General features: G+C 38.2%; 1 protein-coding gene across 4 annotated transcripts in view; it reads right to left on the bottom strand.

Moving 5' to 3' along the window:
- The window catches only part of Lamp2 (lysosomal associated membrane protein 2), a 123,076-nt gene that overhangs the window by 82,032 nt on the left and 14,884 nt on the right, over positions 1-26,160 (bottom strand). For 3 of the 4 annotated variants that reach the window (XM_055612152.1, XM_055612149.1, XM_055612151.1), the window contains exons 3-8: positions 24,891-25,104; positions 19,022-19,180; positions 16,409-16,596; positions 14,007-14,129; positions 7,741-7,804; positions 6,699-6,863 (exon numbers count right to left, since the gene is read on the bottom strand). In XM_055612152.1, coding sequence (XP_055468127.1) covers positions 6,699-6,863; positions 7,741-7,804; positions 14,007-14,129; positions 16,409-16,596; positions 19,022-19,180; positions 24,891-25,104 — 913 coding nt within the window. Of the gene's footprint in view, positions 1-1,983; positions 4,309-6,698; positions 6,864-7,740; positions 7,805-14,006; positions 14,130-16,408; positions 16,597-19,021; positions 19,181-24,890; positions 25,105-26,160 lie in introns of those variants that run through there. The other variant, XM_055612150.1, reaches the window with a different exon arrangement.

The raw sequence follows: 26,160 nt of genomic DNA on the forward strand, positions 1-26,160 counted from the left end.
CATACATGCTAAGAAAGTACTCTATCACTGAAATACACCCAACCCTGTGAAAAAGTTTCAAAGGCATAGGAGCAATAAAAAATTTTAAAAGATTGGCAGGAGTAGTGGCATATGGACTTGGGAGGCAGAGGCAGGAGGATATCTGAGTTCCAGGACAGCCTGGTCTACAGAGTGAGTTCTAGGACAGCCAAGGCTATTACACAGAGAAATCCTTTCTCAAAAAAACATAATAATAATAGTAAAAAGATTTAAAAGTTTCACAGTCATTAAAATTTCATTGAATAATTACCTATAGAGAAAAAAAAATAAAATCCTATTAATCTTCAATTTTCTACTCAGAGATCTTTCAAAGATAATTTTCAGGGCTGGAGAGATGGCTCAGAGGTTAAGAGAACTGTCTGCTCTTCCAAAGGTCCTGAGTTCAATTCCCAACAACTACATGGTGGCTCTTCTAGTGTACAGGCACACATACAAGAAGAGTACTGTAAACATAATGAATAAATATATCTTTTAAAAAGATAATTTTCAGTCTAAGAATTAGAAATCAGTTTTATCTATAATAAAATATGAAACTCTTCTTAAAAACTAAGATTGTTTTTTAGTCACTTCATGACTCACCTTATTTATCACCTTATTTATATATTGTTAGATTTATATGCAAAACATTTCAAATATATCACATGCAGCTGAACAGATACTTGAAAATGGCACTGGAGAGCCAGGTAGTGGGTAAAGTGCATGTGTGTAAGCATGAAGAACTAAGTTCAGATGCCTACCATCCACTATATGCATCTGCCACCCGAGGCCGGCACTGGGGGATGGAGATAAGTACATCCATGAGCACTCTAGCCAGACGCTCAAGCAGAAACAGCAAGCTCCAGGTTAATGAATACCCTGGCTCAAAAAGTAAGGTAAAAAAAAAACACACACAGGATGAAACTTGACGTAGAAGTCTGGCTTTACATGTGCATGTGCGTACACACACGTGCACACACTATACACACATGGAAATATGTGTATGTATACACACAAAATATTTGAAGCTATTCAGTATGACTTATACATTGTCTACATCAATTTCAAAGGCAGCATATAATGACTGCTGACAGGCTAAGTAGACAGCAAGTTAAAGTGACACAATCTCGGCCACTCCTACAACCCAAAAGACAGCTACAGACATAAACATGCTAACATGCAATTGCCTACATATGTGTGCATATATATCAGATATCCAAAGTCAGAAGTAGAAGAAAAAGGTACTACTCAAAGAAGAGTAAAGAGAATTTTAAAGCTCCCAATCCCTAGATGGAGAAACCTGTGACACTAATATCCCCAATGAAGTTCAGCAACTTGGCCCAAAGTCATGCTGAGAGCTGTGGTAAGAAACTGCAATCCCCATGGCTTACCTCTGTAACCCAGGAAAAACCTGCCATCTGGGCTACTGTGTTGTCTTGCAATACATACTAATATGACTAAGAAATTGCACACAGACTGAAAAAAAAAAAAACAATTGTTTTGTGGATAATCTAAGAGACAGATTGTGTTAAGGATATGAAATGATAACCTCAATTTAGGAATTGAGAAGTGTAACCAAAAAGATGCTCTGAAGCTTTTACTATGAAACATAATATCCTGGATTACTATCTATCCCTCAGTAGCTGAGTCTGATTCAATAATGAATAGACACAAACGCACACACATACACACACGCCAAATAAAATCATCCAGACCTGAAGCCTAGCTCTGTAATTTTTATTCTGCAGCCATTCTTGCATCAGTCAAACCTTACATGTGGGACTTTCTTTCCAGACAGGGCAGCACACAGACAAAATGTATTGCAAACAGTCTAGTTCTAGTCTCTCTAGTACTTCTACTACTTTTTAGTACTTTCTAGTACTTCTAAGTCTTTTTTTCCTGTTTGAAATTTCCATCATATAGCATACAAACTCTTCAATTTAACCAAAGGGAAAAAATGTGAGCAAATTTCCTTAAGAAATAAAAGGATCTTTATTGATTTAGAAGCAATATTGGACAAACAGACAGGCAAATATCTGAGAAGAGATATAGTAAGTACATCAACTAGCACTTTAAACATTGAAGAAAAAACATGGAAAGTACTTACATGGACCAGTTTCTTATACAAACGCTAAAGCGTGGGAAAACATCGCAAACCAAATAAGAGTATTACCATCAAGGCGCAAAACCAGTAAAACAAAACAAAAAACAAAATACAAAAGATAGTGTGTCTATAGGAAATAATAGTGTAAATAGCAGTACATAAACTGGTCCATGTAAAATACAAAAATATTTATTGAAGTCAGATCTTCCTATAAAACAGTGCTTTGGAGGTATTTTAATATGAATCAGATATATAATCTAAATGTAAAAACTTTTAGAAACATTAACAGCGTTAAGCCAGTGCCACCCACTTGTTCCAATTAGTCTTTTTTAAAAGCTGTTTTGTTGATTTGTGACAAATATATAACATCTGTGTTCTTAAAAGCATAGTCATTTCTTTTAAGAATAACAAGCTTATGCTAAAACACAGTTTAATGAAAAATATTTTTTTAAAAATCAGATTTCTGTTTCATTTCTATTAAATGTTTTAACCTGGCCATGCAGTTCCCTGTTGCTCTAGGAGACAGTCAGGGATATGATTCTGAACTAGTAAGGTTTTCAGGCTAAGTAGACAGCAAGTTAAAGTGACACAATCTCTGCCACTCCTACAACCCAAAAGACAGTTACAGACATAAACATGCTAACATGCAATTGCCTACATATCAGATATTCAAAGTCAGAATTTTGGAACCCAGATAGTTCTTCCTTTTCTTGTGAATGAAAGGCATATAATCAGCCCTCCCCAAATAACAAGACCCTTCTATATATGGCTGCAGATCAGTACTTTAAGAAATATTTGCTGAGCTATACCAATATGTATGCATGTATACATACATATATTGTAGATCTCCTAGAAGCCACAAAGAATACATTATGTGTTAACTATCAAGGTTAAATAATTTGCTCTCTCATATAAGCATTAGGTGGTACACAGTAAATGAACATTTGGTGCCATCTCTGAGTACAAAACTTAATACAAAGGTACCACAATGAACAGTAACAATGTAAGTTTTGATTATCACAGAACCATTTAAACATGAAAGCCAAATTAGTAAACGCTGTAGCAGTCAATGCCAACTGGAAATGAAGAGCATGTTAATGGACTAAGGCAAGACCATGACTTCTGGATTAGGTGCAAGCTATTTTATGAGTGTTAAGTGCACTTCGTTATCTAGGTTTTAAGACATACTAACATTTCTTCTTGAGGAAAAGAAAGAAAGAACAAAGCACATTGCCACCAACAAGGAAGACTGGAAGGTTCAAGAGAAATCTGCACTCATGTTAGTGCTGCATGTAGAGGTCAATTTCTGGGTACAAAGCACTAATGCCCTCATTTGGCACTGCCTAGCAATTATCTCTAAAGCACCTAAAACCAGATTGAAATGCCCAGTAGGAATTGCTTTGTGTCTTGCAATTTAAAAGATTGAAATATCCAGTTTTTAAAATGAGATTAAAATAAAAAGATTAACATCTATTCTAAAATTTAAAAAGCTTTTGTGTTTTGTCCTTTCATCCACATTAAATATAAATGTATTCAAAAGGCATGGGATAGAATTTTACTAGCAAGAGCATGATACTGCTGGGCTCTGCTCAAATCTAGTGATATCTCTTTAATAGGTCAAACACGGAGCAACGCCAAAGTAGCTAAGTTAAACCTGCAAACAAAAATCACAAACAATGCAAAAGGAGCAAATACAAATCCACTGAAGATCATGATGTCCAAAATCAACCTCGTGCAGGCAGAAAACACCTGCTCTTTTTCCTACACTATACATTCTCATCAGAAATCTAGCCAATGAAACAGAACCTGTAGTTCAGATAATTTTGTAAATGCCTTTTGCAATAGTAGTTTAAAACTTCTTAGGGAAACCAAAATCATATGACTCATTTGTAGTTGACAGTATTTGGAATTCCTTTGTTTGAGTTTGACATCTACCATACCACTCAACCTAAGAGCAGAATCATAACTAAATGTACCTTCAAGAGTATTGCATACATGAACTTGTACTTGCTTTATTATTTTGTAACAGAGATCACATGTGAATTAGTTTTACAGAGTTTGATATCCAGCATAACTCTTTCTTCTGCCAATTAGGTAAGCAATCACTATAACGATAATCAAGCCTGAAAGACCAGCACCAACTATAATTGGTATTAGAATGGTGTCATCATCCAGCGAACACTCCTGGGCTGTAAGTGAGAAAAAGTGTGTAACAAATAATGAGTATAATCAAAAAAGAATGTCTAAAACTAAAAGATGTTGATTCAAAAGTCAGAAATGCTCTTATAAAATTAATTTCAACTAACAAAGGCAGGCATATTTTTTATGATAAAGTATAGAAAGAGATGACCAGTTAAAGCTAAAATTCTAAAGTGTTCTTTCATTTGTGAGTACATATGAAGATACTCATATGTGTGAATAATGCAGATTTATTTATAGCTCTAAGTACACAATGTACCACATGACATTACACACAATGTATTATACTTCTAATATGGGAGAATTACTTTATCATAAATGAAGCAATCTAACCCAGCACATCTCTATAGAACCAGTTTAACCTCTGAGTAGGAGAATGTACATCCATGGGTAAATGGAGAACATCAGGGTAATACTGGACTGAACAATCAGGCTGGCAGCTCTGGCGTTCCTTAACAATAGGGTTCACCAAACTGCAGCCCATGGGCCAAACCTAGCTTAAGAGCTTAAAAAAATGGATAATTTTAAATGACTGGAAAAGAGGACAGTCTTTTGTGAAACATGGGAGTTACATGAAATTTCAGTTTTCATATCTTTCAGGTTTTTATTAGAACATAGCCACTCTCATCTGTATGAACTGCTAGGGTGGTTTCCAAGCTACAATGGCAGAATTAAAGAGTTGTGATACACACCATGACTTCAAAGCTTGAGAAATCACTGTTGAGACAGTTTCACAAATAGCTTGTATAGCCCTGGCGTAAAATATGTGATTTGAGTGGGTGGAAGAGTTAAGAAACTAGGACCTCTTGCTAGTATGAATATGTTCACTATGTGTTTTATCAATCTGGCTCAGAATAGCAGCCCAGGGGGACTATCTTTTTTTTTTTCTATTTATAACAAATATTCTGATCTAATAAAAACCAATCAACTCTTCAACCTGACTGCAATTCTATATCCTCTCTGAATATACTTAAGTATTGCCTGGGTGTTATATTTATAGTTACCTACAACCAAGAACCTAGATCTGTAAATAAAGCTTGCATTCAATATCAGTTTTAAAAGTTATACATTTCTCTGGCACCCAAACTTTCAAATTAGGCAAAGAGCAAAGCTCATCTCGAGCCACTGCCAACTAGATCAACATTTCTGAACCTGAGAATAGTACTGCAGATGATTTTAAATTCTAAACACAAAATCAGACCTCAAATTAGGATAATGGTGTAGGGGAGCTAGATGAAGATTTCAAAAATCACTCTATTACAAGATCAAAATAAATAAAGTAATAAGCAAAACAAACAGGAAAAACTGGATTGTTCCGGTTTCTTTGAAACAGGATCTCATATACTCCAGGCTATCCTCAAAGTGACTATATAGCCAAGAATGACTTTGAACTCCAAATAACCCTGCCTTGACGACCTGAGTATTATAAGTATAGTACTCAGGTACTATGATTATAAGCATGTGTCACCACTCCTGGCAAAGGAAATGGAGTCTTGAAAAAAAAATTTTTTTTAAGTTAAAGGACCTGAGTAAGGCCAACTAGGTATTTGGTACCACTGCAAAGGCAGCTGAATAGTTCACAGCATATTCACTTTAATCACAGCTTCACCATTTACTTATAAACCTCTAGATTAATTGTTTGAAAGGATGGGAATGACTGGAATAGCTCTGCTCAGCAAAGCTCTGCTCCACAAACCTCCAATTTCAAGTAATTGGTTTAAAAGTATACGTAACTTAAGGAATTTGCTGTATACTTTTGTTCTGTCCTGCCAATTTTAATCTTGCAATGCCAAATGCATCTTTTGTATTCACACAAATACAATGTAATGAACCTTACATGAGGATTTCATTAAAAACTTAATAAAGGCCATCATTAGCCCTTTTAAAGTAGGTCTTCAAAAAGCCTTATTTGAACTAAGGCATACTTTATGGACTCCCTATGTCACTTTGGCTATCTAGACAAGAATTCAAGGGATGTGAGGCTTTCTACCACCCTTTATCTTGTGTCTTAAGTAAATCAAACTGTTTTAATTTGGGTATGAAAATGTTCCCCAAGAAAATGATCCCAAGAAGGCAGATGTAAGGTACATAAAGCTTCTGTTCCACCTGAACTCAACCCCAGGGGAGCACCTGTTCCTTAAAAAAGGACTTTAAATACTTCAAATGATTTTCAGATTTTCAAAAATTGCATGTACTTTGAGCAAAATGATGAGCCAAATGAAGGCTTACACAATTCTTTCAAGCTGTGAGATCTTTCTATCAGCATCAAGAGGGGAATTACATTTCTCCATGTTCATATACAGGGGGCCCTTCACTTAGAGGAAAGGCCACCTATAAGGTGATGGAAGAACATAGTAAATAAAGTTTGTTTGAGTCTTACCTGTGGAATACTTTCCTTCTGTCACATTAAAAGGTTGCACCTTTAGGTTAAAGGTATTTATCTGGAATGTTTTAGACACTGAAACCACCTGTTCTCTGTTGCACAAATAAGAACTTCCCAAGGGGGCATCCCAGAAGCTAAGGTTGTCATTTGCAACGCTGAAAACTGCAGGAAAAAAGACAGGTTAGTAACTTCTTAGTCTATCAACATAAGAAAAATGAGACAGTGGACTTGTGTTCATGTGTGTGGGTGGAGTGGATACGGGTGTGCACAGATGCACCTGGTTGTGTACCTGCATTCGAGTGGTGGCCAGAGGACAGCCTTGGGTATTGTTCCTCTGGTGCTGCCCATCTTGGTTTTGGAGAGAGACCTTTCATTGGCTTATAGCCTGCCAAGTAAGCTAGGCTAGATAGCCAGCAAGCTCCAGAGATCCACCTATCTCTGCTTCCTTAGCACTGAAATCACAAGGGCACATCACCATACCTATGCAACCTTTTTTTAAACTCTTCGTGCTTGCAAGTACTTGAACAACTGAGCTATCTCACAAACCCTTCCTTGAGGGTTTTTAGTAAAGTATATGAGCTTGGAGTTAGGCTCAGACCCTCAAAAAAACAAATCTCGCCATCATTAAGTTGTTGGTTTGTTTTCTGAGACAGGGTCTTACTATATAGTCCAAACTGACTTAGGGGCTCACTATGTAGCCCAGGCTGGCGTCACCCTTATGATCCTTCTGTCTCTGCTTCCCAAGGCTGCAATTTCATGCATGCACCACTCCATCCACTTCTCTCCCTCATCTTTCCATAGATGTTTCAGTAGTCTAACATTCAGTCATTCTTAACAATTATCCACCATACTTTGAAAATATGATTCTGCAAGGGACAGAACACTATAGTTCTACATTAGATTTTTAAGTTGTGATCAAAAGACTTTTTACATAGCATCTTCAATTTCATAAAATATAATATAATCTGGCAATAAGCTATCATTTCTATTTTCTCCATAAAACCCATATTCTTCTCCTCCAGACCAACGCTATGCTTACCTGAGCCATTAGTCAAATACATGCTGATATTCACTTCCTTTAGATAGAATCGGTTTTCATTTTTCTGTTTGAGAAAGAACTTCTAGTTAATAACATCACAACTGTCTAAAGAGTTACTATCTACATAATAGCAATCTAGTACAGTTATACAGATGAGGAAATCATCACAAGACAACTAAGTCTTGTCACTAATTGTAACAAAACCATTTTCCAATGCATTTCATTTCTAAACACTTTGATCACAGCAGTCAGACATTCCTAGACATAGGATAATTCATCACCTCCTGTTTTACTCTTGTCACTTGCTGAGTCCATATTATCTAGCCTATGTCACAAAGTGGCCATTATTTGTTTTGTTGTTTAAGACAGGGTTTCTCTGTGTAGCCTTGACTGCCCTGGAACTCACTCTGTACACCAGGTTGGCTTCGAAATCACAGATCTGCCTACTGGGATTGAAGACATGCACCACAATGCCTAGCTCACAATGTAAACTTTTATTTGGGTGCCCTGCTTTTTAGCTCTTCCAGTTCTGTTCTCTGCTTTTCACTACTATTATTTCTTTTGTTTGCTCATCATATTTATTTTTCAATATTATATATTACTTTGCATTTTATTTTGTGTTCTAACCTTTGTGGTTTGGCTCTAGGACACAAGGTGTATTGCACATAACATATGAGTGTTATTCAATTGAGGACATCTTCAGGCCAGTGTTTATTTATTAAAATTTTCATTACACTTGTTTATTTTGTTTTTGTGGGTGCATACATAAACTCATATATGTGTGGAGGTCCGAAGACAACTCATGGGAGTTGGCTCTCTCCATCCACCATGTTGGCTCTGAGGACGGAACTCAAGTCATCATCAAGCAATTGACCCATCTTGCCAGGTTTATGTCTGTCTATTGTTTGTTTATTTGAGACAGGGTCTCTCTATTATGTACCCTCTGGCTGTCCTGGAACTCATTATGTAGACTAGACTGGCCTCAAACTCACAGAGATCCGCCTACCTCTGCCTCCCAAGTGCTGGGCAGTTTTATTTTTTTATTAACATATATTTTACTTTTGAAATAGCATCTCACTAAGTAGCCTTAGATATGCTGGAACTTTCTATGTAGATCAGGCTGTCTCAACTCAGTAATCCCCCCTGCTCTGCTTCCCAAGTGTTGTTGGATCAAGGGCTTTGCACTACTACATCCCACTAAATATAGCAAGTGTTTGCACTTTGTTTTTGAGACAGGGTTTCTCTGTGTAGCCCTTCCTCTTCTGGAACTCACTACCTAGACCTGGCTGGCCTAGAACTCACAAAAGTTCACCTTCTTCACAAAAGTTCCCAAGTGTTAGGATTAAATGTGTGCACCACCACACCCAGCAGTCAATTATATGTATTAATGGAGCACAGTTGTGATAGTCTGACACATGCATATAATACGTACTAATCAAATAAAGGGTAATTGGCATTTCATTTGCCTTAGAACTGTTACTGTTTGAAGTTCTGAGGTCCCCTCTTCTAGATCTTCATAAAATATAAAATAGGGTACTCTGAACTAGTCATCCTATTGTGGTATGGAACATTTACTGTCCCTCTACCTAGCCTTCCCTCCCTATTATTTTTCTGAAACATTTAACTGATCGGCCAGTCATTCTAATTGTCTAAGTGCTTAGTATGCACAAAGTAGCATGTTTAAGCACTCCATCGAACTAGCAAGATGAACCAGTCTCATATCTTGTTCTCCCAATGCGTGCAATCTACCAGAGAACATAAAACAGATGCATAAGAAATTAAAGATAATAGCTCAGTGCCAGAGGGCTTGCTTAGCATTTGAGTCCTGGAGTTGAATCCCTCTGTCCCTTGACTGGAAAGAAAAGATATATAAAAAAGTTAATCCTGTTACAAAAAAGAAAGTGGAAAATTAAGAAATCTGACAGGAAAGAAACTATCTCCAATGAGGGAAGATGCAAAAGTCATGCCAGCTGAGGTATGGGGAGTTTGGGGTGGGCAGGATTTGGTTAGGGAACAAGTAGACAAAAGATATTTTCAAGAAGGCAAGAGCATAAGCAAAGGTAATCAGAAATAAGCATTAACTGAATGAACAGTTGAGAAGTGCCAACCATTATTCTTTCTGTGTGCAAGACACTGGAGATTGGTAATAGCATTCTCCACACGATAGACAAGCATCTTGACACTGAGCTGTAATGTAAACCCCTCATTTTATTTGCTATTTTGACACAGCGTCTCACTAATTTGCCCAGACTAGCACTGAACTCAAAGTAGCACAAGCTAGCTGGCCTTAAATTTGCAATCTTCTTATCTCAGATGACCAAGTAGCTGTGAGTATAGAACTATGCCACCAGCCCTGGCTCCAACACCCTATACTACTGATGCTGTTTTTGTGCCTAGTTTAGGATGAGTCATTCACGCACAGAGTTCCTAAGTGACCTTCCACACACCCCCACTGCCAATTAGTAATCAGTGAGCTGGTTACTGCTGTGCTCTTAGACTTCACAACCTATTGCCTGAAAGAGTGAAGGAGGATTCATAAGTGAAATAAAAGCTACAAGAGTAGAGTTCACCGCATGGCTCGAATCACCCTTCTGTAATTTAGATGTTACCTTGTTGGCAAAAGAATCACTGAAGATTTATGGGGAAAAGATGTGCTTTGTGAAAATTAATCTAAAGGAGATAAGGAAGAGGGAAGGTTAGATAGGAGGCTTTTGAACAACCCAGGCAAAAGGTACCACAACTGGAACCAGACCTGAGGCCGAGAGAGGGGAATGAAATGAAGACAGAGAGAAATTTCAATACCAAGGGTAATGAAGGACTTGATGTCCTCTTACTACGCAATGCCTCTCACTTGCACTCAAGATTCTCCTTTGTTCTAACTACATTCATATACTCAGCTAAATACTCAACTTGCATCATCCTCCCAGCTGATCTTGATTATGTTCCATTACCAAGGGCCAACCTCTACTTTTCTACTTGTCCTTATTTTTGTATGTACAAATCTGACCTGTCCCTGAATGCCCTCAAATGTCATCTCTTCCATTAAACCTTCACCTCCCCTCCAGTCAGAACTAAGCTCTCACCTTCTTCTTTGCTCCCATAGCACCTTCTGCTAACATCTGGCCTGGCCCTAGGCATGTAGCCAGGTAGCTGTATTCTTGCCTAGCATTTGCGAGAGAAAGAGAAAATGAGAGGGAGAAAGAGAGAATGGAATGACTATATAGGAAGGCCTGTTCTTGACATACTGAACAGGCTAATTATTTTCTGTTTATTTTGTAATTTTTGCAGTGCTAGAGATGGAACTTCAGAGCTTCACACCCACTAGGTAAGCACTTGACCACTGAAACTATGGATATTTGGATCTTCTTAGTAGTAACTGGGTGGTCACACACACACACACACACACACACACACACACACACTGTAACAAAGAATTTACTTAATACTGGGGAAAATAGTTTTTGTCAGCATTTATAAATAAAATTGTTTAATATATTCATTAATTACTCGATAAATAATCTATGGAAAAAAGGTTACACTAGAGATAACAAGTTCAAATATGAAATAACATACTGACATTTTTTTGTTGTGTGTGTTTTATTTTTTATTTATTATTTACTTTATTTGTTTGCTTGTTTGTTTATTTTTAAGAGCCTCACTACATAGTCCAGGCTGGCCTTGGACTTCTGATCCTCCTGCTTTACTATAGGTAGGTGAATATCACCTTGCCTGGCCATAGCTACTTTTTATACATCAGATCTGAGACTGTATCCCCATCCCTACATAAAGTAATATGAATTGAAAGCAGAAGTGGGTTGTTTCCAAGTTCTGGCTATTACAAATAAAGCTGCTACGAATATGGTTGAACAAATGTCCTTGTTGTGTACTTGAGCAAATTTTGGGTATATACCTAGGAGTGGTATAGCTGGGTCTTGAGGTAGCACTACTCCTAGTTGTCTGAGAAAGCACCAGATTGACTTCCAAAGTGGTTGAACCAGATGTCCATCAACGGAGGAATGGATACAGAAATTGTGGTATTTTTACACAAATTGTGGAATACTACTCAGCAATCAAAAAGGAGGAAATCATGAAATTTGCAGGCAAGTGGTGGGATCTAGAAAAGATCATTCTGAGTGAAGTATCCCAGAAGGAGAAAGACAAACTTGGTATATACTCGCTTATATAGACCTACAAGATATGATAAACATAATGAAATCTACACACCTAAAGAAGATAATCAAGAAAGTGGACACAGGCGAACGTGATTAATCCTCATTTAGAAAGACAAATGGGATGTGCATTGAACGTATGACAGGAGTCTACCACAAAAGGAATCTGAAAGACTCTACCTAGCAGTGTTTCAAAGCAGACGCTAAGACTCATAACCAAACCCTCGGCAGAGTGCAGGGAATCATATGAAAGAAGGGAAGTTAGTATGATATGGAAAGGATAGGAGCTCTACAAGGACCAAATATATCCGGGCACAGGGTCTTTTCTGAGACTGACACTCAACCAAGGACCATCTATGGATATAACCTAGAACTTCGGCTCGGATGTGGCCCGTGGTAGCTCAGTAACCAAGTAGTTTTCCAAAGTAAGGGGAACACGGACTATTTCTAACAGGATCTCAAGGGCAGGCTGTTTGACCCCCCCAGGGGAGGAGCAGTCTGTTAGGCTACAGAGGAGGACTTTGCAGCCAGCCCTGAAGGTACCTGATAAAACAGGGTCAAATGAAAGGGGAGGAGGTCCTCCCCTATCAGTAGACTTGGAAAGGGGCAAGGAGGAGACCAGGGAGGGAGTGCGGGGTTGGGGAGGGAATGAGGGAGCGGGATACAGCTGGGACACAGAGTTAACAAAATGTAACTAAAAAGAAAAATAAAATTAAAAAAATATATATAAAAAAAGTTAAAATTATAAAAAAATTGAAAAAAAAAAAGAAAGCAGAAGTGGTTTTATACAATTATACAACAGTTGCATAATGGCAGCTCAAGAACGCGGTAGTGGCTCCCATCTTCCCTTACCTATAACTATCTCCTATTCTTCATTCCCATTTGATATTGTACACATACATCAATCACACAAAATTAAGACTAGCAATTGATTCTGAAATGGTAGAAATTAAGGTCCCCAGTTATTCCTGGATGCTAGCAAGAAGTAGAACAAGTATGCCTAACTTCTCACAGTTCAGTTCTTAACATAAGCATGAGTAACAAAAACTGAATGCTGGCACTGTAAAAGATCCTGATTTGATGAGTTAATGTATCCATTTATACAGAGGCATTATATAACAAAAGAATCGTCCCTCAAATTCTCAGAGGATTAGTACCAGGATCCACTACAGATACTAAAATCTCGGGTGCCCAAGTTCCCTTTTCAAAATGGTGTACTGTTTGCTTATGATTTCCCCACGTTTCCTGTATACTTTCAATCATCCCCAAATTACCTATAATCCTTAAGTGTAAACGTTGCATAAAAGGAATAATGTATTGCTTACATTTTAATAACAAGAACAAAAGTCTGTGCATGTTCCCAAGAAATGCAATTTTTGTGGCTCTGGGAACAAACTGCAGAAGTCTTGTGCATTCTAAGCAAGAATATCTGCCACAGAACTTGAACCTGAAGACAACTTTACTTTTAGAAACAGACAGTTAACTAGGCTCATTAGTGCTAGTTATTATTAGTACAGACACTACTACAAAGAATTGTTAACAGGGGCTGGAGAGATGACTCAGTAGTTGGGAGCACTGGCTGCCCTTCCAGGACCTGGGTTCAATTCCCAGCACCCATATGGCAGCACAGTTCACAGCTATCTGTCTCTCCAGTTCCAGAAAATCTGGCACTTTCATACATACATGCAGGCAAAACACACCAATACACATAATAATAAATACATCTTTTTAAAAATAATCTTAACTATAAAAGGTTTAAAATGTTATGTGTAAACATGACAAATGTTTAATAATAGAGAAAAATATCATAACAACTAATTGTATATGGAGTAATAGTTTTCTTTTAATGTGAGCTCATCTTATTCCTACATTAGAGTATATTTAATGGCAGAATGGCCACTTTCTGTGATTAAGTCCAGCTCATCAGCAATCCAGCTGACTCAGATGAGGAGTGATAAGAAAGCTATATTTTATAATTAAATAGTGTTATAAGGGCAAAGAAAGCCAAATATCCCCCATATACCCCTACCACTGTTCAGAGCTTCAGGTGCACTTCTCAGAGAAAGAACTTAACTTTAGAAAACAACTGGTACTCACCACAGCAAAGATAAAGTCAAGATGCTTAATTTGGCTGTTGTTCAGCCTAAGTTGAGCAGTTTCAGGATGACAGCTGCCAGTGAAGTTGGTTGTAGTGGGGTTAATGTTAAAAATGAAAGGCACCTTTGGGACAATAGGCAGAAGAAAGCTGCAGATTAACTTTAAAAGTTGACAGCAAAGTCTTATACACTGATAAAACCAACTTCAACGTACAATACAAATTTCCTGTGTGGATACTTAAATTCATGGTGTCTTACTTTCATGAGAACTTGGCACAAGCCTTCAAGCTATGACTCAGCAGACTTCAACAACAATAACAAGAGAGAAGTTTTCTCAGTAATGAGCCAAATGATTTTTTTTTTTTTTTTCAGAACAAAAGAACCATCTGTCTAGCTTGTTTCAATCACAGGATCCTGAAAAATGGAATTTGTTCACTGGTCCTCCCCCTGGTGCCCCAGCGAGGTACTGCAACCCAACAAGTCCTTGACCATATCTTTGTGCTCTGACTTATTAAATAGCCTTGGTCCTGCATACCAACCTGCAATGCGGTTCAAATAAAAGGGTGAAGTGAAAGGGTTTTGATTTGATTTTTAATTTTTGGCAGTGCTGAGATGGCACTCAGGGTCTTGTGCATGTTAAAAAAGTGCTCTGCCACTGAACTTTATCTTATCCCATCCTCAACTATGTAAATGCTGAGCTACTGAAGGTTGATAGACTCTAAGCTGTAAAGAAGTCTTTTTTTCTCATTTTATTTATTTTTTACAATTCATTCACTTTGTATTCCAACTGTTGCCCCTTCCCTCATTCCCTCCCAACCCTATCCTCCCTCCCTCATCTCCTCCCATGCCCCTCTCCAAGTCCACTGATAGGGGAGATCCTCCTCCCCTTCCATCTGACCCTAGCCTATCAGGTCTCATCAGGACTGGCTGCATTGTCTTCCTCTGTGGCGTGGCAAGGTTGCTCCCCCATCAGGAGGAGGTGATCAAAGAGCCAGCCACTGAGTTCATATCAGATACAGTCCCTGTTCCCATTACTAGGGCACCCATTTGGGGGACTGAGCTGCCATGGGCTACATCTATGCAGGGGTTCTAGTTTATCTCCATGCATGGTCCTTGGTTGGAGTATCAGTCGCAGCAAAGAACCCTGGGCCCAGATATTTTGGTTCTGTTGCTCTCCTTGTAGAGTTCCTGTCCTCTCCAGGTCTTTCTATCTTCCCCTTCTTTCATAAGATTACCTGCCCTCTGCCCAAACTTTGGCTATAAGTCTCAGCATCTACTTTGATAACCTGCTGGTTAGACTCTTTCAGGGGCCCTCTGTCATAGACTCCTGTCCTGTTCCCTGTTTCTCCCTCTTCGATATCTGTCCCATTTGCTTTTCTGAGTGAGGATTGATCATAATACCCAAGGTCCTCCTTCTTGCTTAACTTCTTTAGGTGTACAGATTTATATCTGACTGAGGGCTAATATCCAGAATATATAAAGAACTCAAGAAGTTAAAAAGCAACAAATCAAGTAATCCAATTAAAAAATGGGGTACAGAGCTAAACAGAGAATTCTCAATAGAGGAATACCCAATGGCAGAGAAACACTTAATTAAAGAAGTGCTCAACGTCCTTAGTCATCAGGAATATGCAAATCAAAACCACCCTGAGATTTCACCTCACACCAATCAGAATGGCTAAGATCAAAAATTCAAGTGACAACACTTGCTGGAAAGGATGTGGAGAAAGAGGAACCCTCCTCCATTGCTGGTGGGAATGCAAACTTGTACAACCACTTTGGAAATCAATTTGGCGCTTTCTCAGAAAATTAAGAATACTGCTTCGTCAAGATCCAGGTATACCACTCCTAGGCATATATCCAAAATATGCTCAAGTATACAACAAGGACATTTACTCAACCACGTTCGTAGCACCTTTATTCATAATAGCCGGAACCTGGAAACAACCCAGGTGTCCCTCAACTGAAGAATGGATAAATTGTGGTACATTTATACAATGGAATACTTCTCAGCAATTAACAACACGGAAATAATGAAATTTGCAGGCAAATGGTGGGAACTAAAAAAGATCATCCTGCGTGAGGTATCCCAGAAACAGAAAGGTACACACGATATATACTCACTTATAAGTAGGTATTAGACATATAATATAGAATAAACATACTAAAATCTGTAAAGAAGTCTTTTAAACTGGCAGATTTTCTGCTAGCCAAGATGTCTTTGGAATGGCATTAACTCTTCATGGATATAGTCATTCCACACTAATCAAAACTCAAGTCAGCACCAACTCTATATTTTAAAGTGAATCGTTCTAGTAACAGTTCCTAAGTGGATGGTAGACTATCCATTACCTGAGAAGAAATTTTTTTTAAAAGATTTGTTGATAAAACAGACAGCCCTACCTTCTCAGTGATATTCAGCTGCAGCCCCATGGTAGCCAGCAGACAGGTAGTATTGCCATTAGTAACGGTGTAGTTTCCAACTGTTGGAGTAGGAGTGGGTTTTGAAGTTGGAATAAATGTTGTAGTAGGAGATGGCATGGTGGTGTGAATGACAGGTGCTTCAGTGGTGTCTTCCTCACACACATATTCTAAAACAAAGGACAAAATAAGCTAGAGTGCTCTTCTTGCTGTATTAAGCCAGGAAAGAGCAAATTACTTCCCAGAGTCAGGTTCTCACAGTTTAAGAGGGTTATAAGAACAAAAGACCTGGGTGGTATATTTTTTAAGTGGATTCACTGTTTCATACACAAACAATCTCTTAACAAGTTGTGACCAGACCAGAGTAGAAAAACTGAGAACACATCAAAAGATTAGTTATTCAAGTGTACCATGGTGGGCTATACATTATTTAAGATGCAAATTAAAAAAAAAAAAAACAGCCCTACCTTCTCCTCGGTGATGTTCAGCTGTAGCCCCATGGTAGCCAGCAGATAGCTAGTACTGCCATTAGTAATAAGATACTACCACATAGTCTTCTTTTTCAGGCCCACAAAGGCCTTTATTTCAAAGAATTTCACCTTGCTCTGCTGGAAAAATCTAGAGAAAGGTCTGAAAACATCCCCTCCAGATAAAATGTCTTTGTCCTTCCAACAAAAAACCATTGTGATAACCACTACTTATTTAAAAAGTTTGGAAATTGTTAAATATTTAAAAATACAAAGAAATCTTTACTTTTTATTACCCCTACAGCAGGTCACCAGCATTTAAATTCCTTTTTAGGAAGTATTAGTAGTTTTCTAGAAATGAATGTGCAATTATTATATTTCCGTTAAAAAGTACATAAAACTATTTTAAAATCAACTTGTAAAAGTCAAGGTTAGAACAAAAAAATCTAATTTTTAAGCTTTGGGCAAGGAATTGCTAAAGAGCACATAGCCAAGCTAATTGAGGATTTATTTTATAGGCTGAAAACATCACAGAAAATTTTTTCTTTAAAACTATTCCAAATGCAGCCACTCCTGATGAGACCTAATTGACTAGATCAGAAGGAAGGAAAAGAAGACCTCCCCTAGCAGTGGACTTGGGGAGGGGCATGCATGCAGAGGGTGGAGGAAGGGAGGGATTACAATGGGAGGAGGGAGAGAACCACAGGGGGGATACAAAGTGAATAAAGTGTAATTAATAAAGAATTTAAAAAAATAAAACTATTCCAAAGGCTAGGTAGATAAATGGTTCAGCAGTTAAGACCACTATGGTCTTCCAGAAGGCCTGAGTTTGAGTCCCAACACGCACGTGGTGGCTCACAATTATGTACAACTCTAGTTCCAGGGGATACGATACTAGGCATGCATGTGATGCACAGACATGCACAGGAAATATTAAAAAAATAGTCAAATATAAAACTTAAAAGAGCGAGGCATGGTGGCATACACCTTTAATCAAAGCAGTCTAAGAGGAAGAAGCAGAGACCTCTGTGAGTTTAGATGCCAGCCTGGTCTCTCTCAAAAAAAAAAGAAAGGAAGGGAGGGAGGAAGAGAGGAAGGGAGGAAGGAAGGGGAGAGAGAGAGAGAGAGAAAGAAAGGAAGGAAGGAAGGAAGGAAGGAAGGAAGGAAGGAAGGAAGGAAGGAAGGAAGAAAGAAAGAAAGAAAGAAAGAAAGAAAGAAAGAAAGAAAGAAAGAAAGAAAGAAAGAAAGAAAGAAAGAAAGAAAGGAGCCATTCAAAGGCTGAGGCTTGAGAGATAATTCAGTTGGTAAAGTGTTTGCTTGGCAAGTCTGAGAACTGAGATAAATCCCCAGAACCCACATAGAAAATCTAAGCATGAAGGCATATGCTTGCAACATCAGTGCTGAGCGCAGTGGCCACAGGTGCATTCCCTGCAACTCACTGCACAGTCAGCCTAGCCTACTCAGTGCTTTCTAGGCCAGTGACAGATCCAATGTCAAAACTCCATGAAGAGTGGACCCAGAGTTGACCACTGGCCTCCAGTGCATCCTCTCTCTCTCTCTCTCTCTCTCTCTCTCACACACACACACACACACACACACACACACACACGCAAACCATTCCATGTATAAATTATAAACTTTCAACTGAAATTATCATTAAGAATGACTATCACTTAAGGCCAGGAATGATGGTGCATGTGTTTAATTTCAGGAGGCAGAGGCAGGTGGATCTCTGGGGTCTGAGGCCAGCATGGTCTACAGAGCACGTTCCAGGATGTCCGGGACTACACAGAGAAACCCTGTCTCAAAGAACAAACAAACAAACAAAAAGAATTACTATTACTTTAAAAATACTTAGTCTCAGCCAGGTGTGGTAGCACATGCTTTTAAACCCAGCGCGCTCAGGAAGTTTAGACAGGCTGATCTCCGTGAATTCCAGGACATCTTGGTGTACAAAGCAAGTCCATCTCATTCAGGGCTACACACAGAGAAGCCCCGTCCAAAAAAAAAAAATTTCAGTCTGCACCTTAAAAAATGCTCTCAGATGACGACCTCAGTGAATGCTACCTGATGTAGTCTACCCTTACAATAAGAGCCACATATATAAATCCATAGATTAAAAACTCACCTTTTTTACTCACTGTACCATTTTGGACAAAAGCTTGCAGGTGAATATCCCAATAGTTCTCGACAACAGATTCTTGGCTGAAATTGAATAAACTATTGCACCTAAAGATGACATCAAATGAAAGTTCGAATCTCACAGAATGAGTAACTGGAACAATTCCTATAAAACAAGATTAACAATGGCATTTCCAGGAAGGCATGAGAAACTGCTAATATATTTATATTAACATATAAGTATAGGTTCTCCTTTCTTTTAGGCCTTCCTCACCCCATGCCAAAGGTGATAAAGTGTGAGGCAAGTTGACAGGAATGAAAAATTCATTGTGACTGAAACCACGGGGAGTAAGGAAGACAAGTAATGAGGGTTAAGAAAGAAAGCACTAAGACTAGAGAGATGGCTCCATGGTTAAGAGCACTAGTAGCTCTTCCAGAGGAACCAAGTTCAGTTTCCAGCTAGCGCACAACTGCCTATAACATGTAACATGTAACATGTAACATCCTGTTCCATGGGGATCTGATATCCTCTTCTGGCTTCTGTAAGCTGCAGGCACACACATGGTGCACAGACATACATGCTGGCAAAACATCCATACACATAAAATAAAAGTTAGAATAATAAAGAAACATTTTTTAAAAGACAGTATTTTGTAGGTAGTGTTACTCTGAAACTTCTCTCATCTAGGGATAGTATGGGCTTTCTTAGCAATGGAGGGCTTGCTTCAGTTTTTCACTCTATCTGTTACCGTTATTATTTTGGGTGCATATCCACTTGTGTGCAAGCTGGTTAAAAGCAGCATACATGTGGGTCAGAAGATGAACTACAGGAGATGGTTCTTTCCTTCTAGCTCAGGTTACAGAGAACCTAAGCAGGTTGTCCGACTGGCACAGCAAATACTTTTTACACACAAAGTGATCTTGACAGCCTCACATCAGGTATTTTTTTAATTTAAGTTTTTCTCATACATTATATTTTGATCATGTTTTCCCTCCCTCAAATCTTCCCTGATCATCCCTACCCATCCAACTTCATGACCAAGAACATAGCAATGAAAACTGAAACAAACAAAAAACACTAAGACAAAAAGTGTCAAAACAAAAGTTACACACACACACACACACACACACACACACACACACACACACAAGTCCATGTTTTTTGCTGGCTAACTACTCCACTGGAGAAAAATTATCTCTTCCACCAGCCAGTACTAATTACAGATAGCTTCTTGGTTGGGAGTGGGCCTTAAAAGAGGAAACACGGCCTAATTTATTTTATGGAATGCAACAAATATGCAGCAACAGACAGAGAAAAACCCTAACTTTTAATTGACAGGGGAAACAGAAGGCCACTTTGTCTGCTTAGGTGAAAAGCAAGAATGAAGGGGTTTGTGCAAGCCTTAATATAGTGAAGGGCAGGAGGAAGAAAACAAAGGTTAAACTTAAAAGAAAAATACCTCTCTACAATAAAATAGATAGGACTTAGTGACTATAGGAAAGGAAGAGTGTTGAGAATGTAGCTCAGTAAGTAGAGCACTGGCCTACAGGCATATCAGAGACCCCAATAAAGTGGGGTGGTGTATCCACACAGGCCAGTATTGAAATCCCTGTCACTCCTGAGGTGGCAGCTGGAAGACTAGGAAATCAAGCTCATGCTAGAGGCCCACGTGGACTACATTAGAAATGATAGATGCTTCTTCCTTCTGGGGCTAGTGAGGTGGCTCAGAGAGTAAAGTGACTTGGTACACAGGCCTGATAACCTGAATTTATTACCCAGGGTGTAGATGGAAGGAGAGAACTGACTCCATAAGTTGTTCTCTGACCCACACACACCATGGCACACACTGGCACATGCGTAATAATGATTATAATAGTATTTTTTTAAAAGATTGGATTAAACACAGATTTTTGTAATCTCTATTTTTGTGCTACTATCCACAAGTATGTTATATCAACTCTACTTACAAACTTGTACCTAAATGCAATTTAAAGATGATTCCAGCCTGGCAGTGGTGGCACATGCCTTTAATCTCAGCACTTAGGAGGCAGAGAAAGGCCATCCTGGTATTCAGAGTTCCAGGACAGCCAAGGCTACACAGAGAAACCTTGTCTCAAAAAAAATAAAAAAAAATTAATAAATAAGTTAAGATTATTTTCTTTCAGTAAAATGTTATGCCACTGTGAACAAAATGTTTACTGGAATGCCTTTAGTGAAACTGCAAAATACTAAGATCATACAGCTCTAAGTGACTTGGTCTCTTGGAGAAGTATAAAAGAATGTATTCATGATCCTTAATGCTGGTCTTCATGTAACAAGGTAGCCACTTAATGCTCTCTTGGCACCTCCTAATGGACAGACAGATGAGGTGTTTTGGGTTTTTTGGGGGAGGAGGGTTGTTTTGTTTTGTTTTTAATTTGAATTTGTTTTCTTAAAATTGTCTCGTTATCAAAAAGGAAAAGATGTGAACTTGCCTCAAAAAAACAATGAAAGGAAGCCAGGCATGGTGACTGACGCCTTAATTCCAGCACTTAGGAAGCAGAGGCAGATGGATCTCTCTGTGAGCTTGAGGCTAAGTTTATGATCTGCATAAACTTGAGTTCCAGGCCAACCAGAGCTACTTGGTGAGCCCTCATTTTAAAAACAAAACAAACAAAAAACAATGATGAAAAAAAAAAAACAAGTTCTAGACATATTGGGGTTATGCTATGAAACTATATAAAAATTAAAACTACTGGTTATGAACAAAGATAACACACACAGAAATGCTACACCCTAAATTATAAGACTGTTTGCTTCTAGTAGGCAGGAAGGAAAATGGGAGCTGAAGAGTACCTCAAATGTATTAGTAAAGTTTTATTTGTTTAAATAATGAAGCAGCCATTTTAAAATTACATTTATTAGGCCAGGCATATTTCTTTAATCCCAGCACCCAGGAGGCAGAGGCAGACCGATCTCTGTGAATTAGAGACCAACCTGGTCTATATAGGGAGTTCCAAGACAGCCAGAGCTACACAAAACAACTCTAAAATTAAAAAAAAAAAAATTAATTCTGGGTAAGAAATTTCTGTGGGTCTACTATTCTTTTTTTTTTTAAATCTTAATCATGGAAACATTTTTTTAATAGCACCTTCAAAGTTACTTCAATTAATAAATGCCTGAAAATTAGTATTTTAGAGCAGGGCAGTGATGGTACACAGCTTTAATCCCAGCACTCGGGAGACAGAGGCAAGGGCATCTCTGAGTTCGAGGCCAGCCTGATCTATAAAGTGAGTTCCAGAACAGGCAAGGCTACACAGCGAAACCCTGTATTGAAAAACAAACAAAAAACAAAACAAAACAAAACAAAAAAATAGTATTTCAAAATACTAAATTATTTCAAAGGCAATTTTCTAAAGTACATGTAAGTAAAGTACTTTGAATCCCAAATCATTTTGGTAAGTACTTTATTATACAGAAGACAGTCATAGAAAAATTCAACCACTTATTTAAAATAAAGACAAGGAAGGGTTAGCATGTTAGTGATTTTTGTCTAACATGTCAGACTAAAGCCATTTTCCTTTAACAGTTGCCCACGTTGGTTAGACATGCACTGCATCATCCCCTGATTATTATAAGACTGAAGCTGACTTCTCCACTTGTAGTCTATTCACTTCCAAATTAAATCAGCAGTATATTCTCTATAAACCATTCCGTCTGCCGTGCTTGTATCATTTTCTGGCTTAGAAAAACCTACCATGTTTTCCCTCGTGCCTACCCCATCATGCTAAATGCCCTTTGTTGGCTTCCCAGGCCCCCTATAATGAGACCCACTGCACTGAGCCAGCTGTCTTTGCCTCCTGATACACATACAGATATCCTGGATTTTAATCAGACAATTCTCTAGTGACTGCTGTGTATCCTCTACTTCCCCCTAGTGGATACATCCTGCTCAAATTCTTCCACTTACATTCCACCATTAGCAGCTGCAGTTCAGGACCCATTTCTCCACCAAGCACTTTTACCCCTCCATCATAAACTGACCCCTCTGCTCCCAATCTCTCTTCTCTTTCTGCTCCTCATCAGGACCTCTGGTGATAACACTCAGAAAACAGGCACTCAGCCCAGGGATCCACATATGAGACTGGAGAATGCATACTACATTCTGAATTTACTGTGTGTGTTTTTGTTGTTGAGAATGGGGATCTAGAACTTTCCTCATAGGGTCAGAAAAGATTTATAAACTCTCTAACCACTTACAACAGAAAATACAAACAAAAAAAAAAAATTCAGACTGAGCTCAATGGTCTTCATATCACCTGCAAACACAACTAAACTCTGTCTTCCTCAATAATCTCTAAACTCCTTGACAGTCAAGGACAAACCTTAACCTAGTAATTAAAAATAATGCAGCCATGCCCTAGCCACAGAGATAAATATCTAAAATAACCAAAAACCTCTTGCCTCAGTTATTCTCTCAAAGTAAGAGAATAATAGAATAAAAACTTGGGTTTGATTTTCAACTCTCAGTCACACTAGCTACTGAGTTTAATGTGAAGCTCATTTACTTCTGAGTCTTGTCTTTGTTTGTTTTTTGAGACAGAGTTTCTCTATGTAGCCCTGGCTGTCCTAAAACTCATTCTGTAGACCAGGCTGTCCTTGAACTCAGAAATACAGTGTGCACCACCACCAAACTCAGAGATCCACGATGTGCACCACCACTACCACCACTCAGCTCACTTGTGTCTTTAAAATATGATCTTTCCATCCATCCAAAGGTGGTATTAATCCTCAGATCTAGGCACCTGGTGTTGAGCTTCCAGTGTTTTCGCAGTCATAATGGCACACTATGTGTGAGAAGAGCTAACCACTCCAGACATCATGCTAATCTAATCTCACTGGAGGGGATTGAAAAGGGAGAGAATTAAATCCCTAATAAAATCAGCACCATAAACTGAACACAGCAGTGTGCAAGCACCAGTAATCTCAATACTCAGGAGTGCTGAGAAAAGAGGAGTATACATTTCAGGACAGCCTGGCTTGCTTCAGAGACAGAAAAAAAAAAAAAAAACCACTTAAATTTTCTACTATATACACTTTTAGAATATTTTAATGTGTAATTGTTTTAAGAATGACAAGACTGGGTAGCCAGGCAGTGGTGGCACATGCCTTTAGTCCCAGCACTTGGGAGGCAGAGGCAGGTCTACAGAGGGAGTTGCGGGACACCCAAGGCAACACAGGGAAACCCTGTCTCGAAGAAAAAGAAAACGAATGACAAAACTGGCCTAATCACATAAATTGTTCTTGATCTGAAGTTGTCTCAAAATTGCAAATGTCAAGTTTAGTTCCATTAACTTTAGTCATTGTTTGCTTTCCAAGTAAAAGTTTATCTTAATAGTAAAAAGATTTGAAGGTGATGTAATTCTAAATCTAAACTGAATTTGTACACTTTCAATTAAAGAATTTTCTCATTCATCCAACATTTGTTGACTGCCCGCTACTGAATGAACAACAGTTAAGTGCATGAACTCTATAGCCCAGTAAACTTTGCTTCAAACACTAGCTTTCTTGCTCACTTACTAGATTTGGAGTCTTTGGAAAAGTCACCAAGCCTCTATTTACTTCCCAGTGATACTATAAACTACACACTCAGTAAAATATTGCATGTGACAATCAGAGTAATTAATGGTATAGAGTGAAACACTTCAGCAATGACAGTCAATATCACTTTATGCCCAACACTATTCTATGCATGGAGTCAGGGATAAGCTGAATAAGAAGTTTTTGATTTTTCATTATTAGGAAGACAGATGGGCATAATAATCGTTTTAGTTGTTGACACTTTTTCTTACTAATGAAACCAAGAGAATTTAACACAAACCCAATCTTAGGTTACCTTTAGCTGCAGCACCAGGAAATGTTGTGCTATCATTAGTGTTGTAGGAAAGCGAGATGGTGTCAATAAAATAATGAGACACTTCCTTGGTAAAATTCAGAGTCCAAGAGATAGCAGATCCAAATTGTACCATTATTTTGGCACCATTATGGTCATCCCCACAACGGCTTCCATTATATGTCACACTGGAAGGATCTGAAATGGTTATAGTTTTCTAAAAGATAAAAAAAGTTTAGGAGTGGATGTGAAAAAGCAGATAGCAGTTAGTCCCACCCCTGGAGAACCCAGTTGAGTATGTCACTTTTAGCTAAATCACACTTTCCCCTCAGCCAAGAGGCCCTTTGCTTAGAATATCTCATAGCTATGAGAACCAATCTCACCTTCTTTGACTATATACCAAGTATCTGGACAAGTTCATGTATGTCTACAGAAAAGAGAAGTTGCCTGGACTCCTATCTAGATGTTTGTTTATTTCAGCAGACCTGGGGATAGAATCCAGGGTCTCAAGCACAATGAGCAAGAGTTCTACCAATGAGCAACTTCACAGACTGTAAGACTTTTTTTTTTAAGTAATGCTATAGATAGGGCTTTAATAAAATAAAAATGAGACAAAAAGACCAAGAAGAGACCAACAAAAAGGTGGGTAGAAACAGCAAACTATTTCTTAGATGTCTCAGTGGTTAAGAGCATTGGCTGCTTCTCCAGAGGACCTGGTTTAGATTCACAGAACCCACTCTGTGGGCTCACAACTGAAACTCTAGTTTCAGGAGAGGCAAATCCCTTTTCTGTCCTCCTCTAACACCAGGCATACAAGTGGTGTGCAAACACACATGGAAAAAATTTATTTTAAACCCACATACACTATACAGCCACAATTTTTTTAAAATAAAAAATTTTTAAGATTAAAAAAAAGAAATTCAAGTTTTAATATTAGTATATTATATTATTTCAGAATTAAAACCGAAATGTCATGAAGTCTTTCCTTATTTGCATTTAACCATCTCCAAAGAAAACTCCAAAGAATCGATGAATTTGAAATATCCACTCCAAAAAAAAAAAAAAGAAATATCCACTCCAATCTTAAACAAAATACTTATAAGAGTATAATACTTTTTAAAACACAGGATTTCAGTGTTAGGCCAATTAACATGAGATCTTACTTGTATGCATATACAGTGAAGGGTTTTAAAAAAGAGTCTCAATGTAAAGCCGGGAGGTGGTGGCAGCCTAAGTCCTTAATCCCAGCACTTGGGAGGCAGAGGCAGGTGAA

Source organism: Psammomys obesus, unplaced genomic scaffold (genome assembly GCF_907164565.1).
Source record: "Psammomys obesus unplaced genomic scaffold, mPsaObe1.curated_primary_1811, whole genome shotgun sequence".
Classification (NCBI taxonomy): Eukaryota; Metazoa; Chordata; class Mammalia; order Rodentia; family Muridae; genus Psammomys; species Psammomys obesus.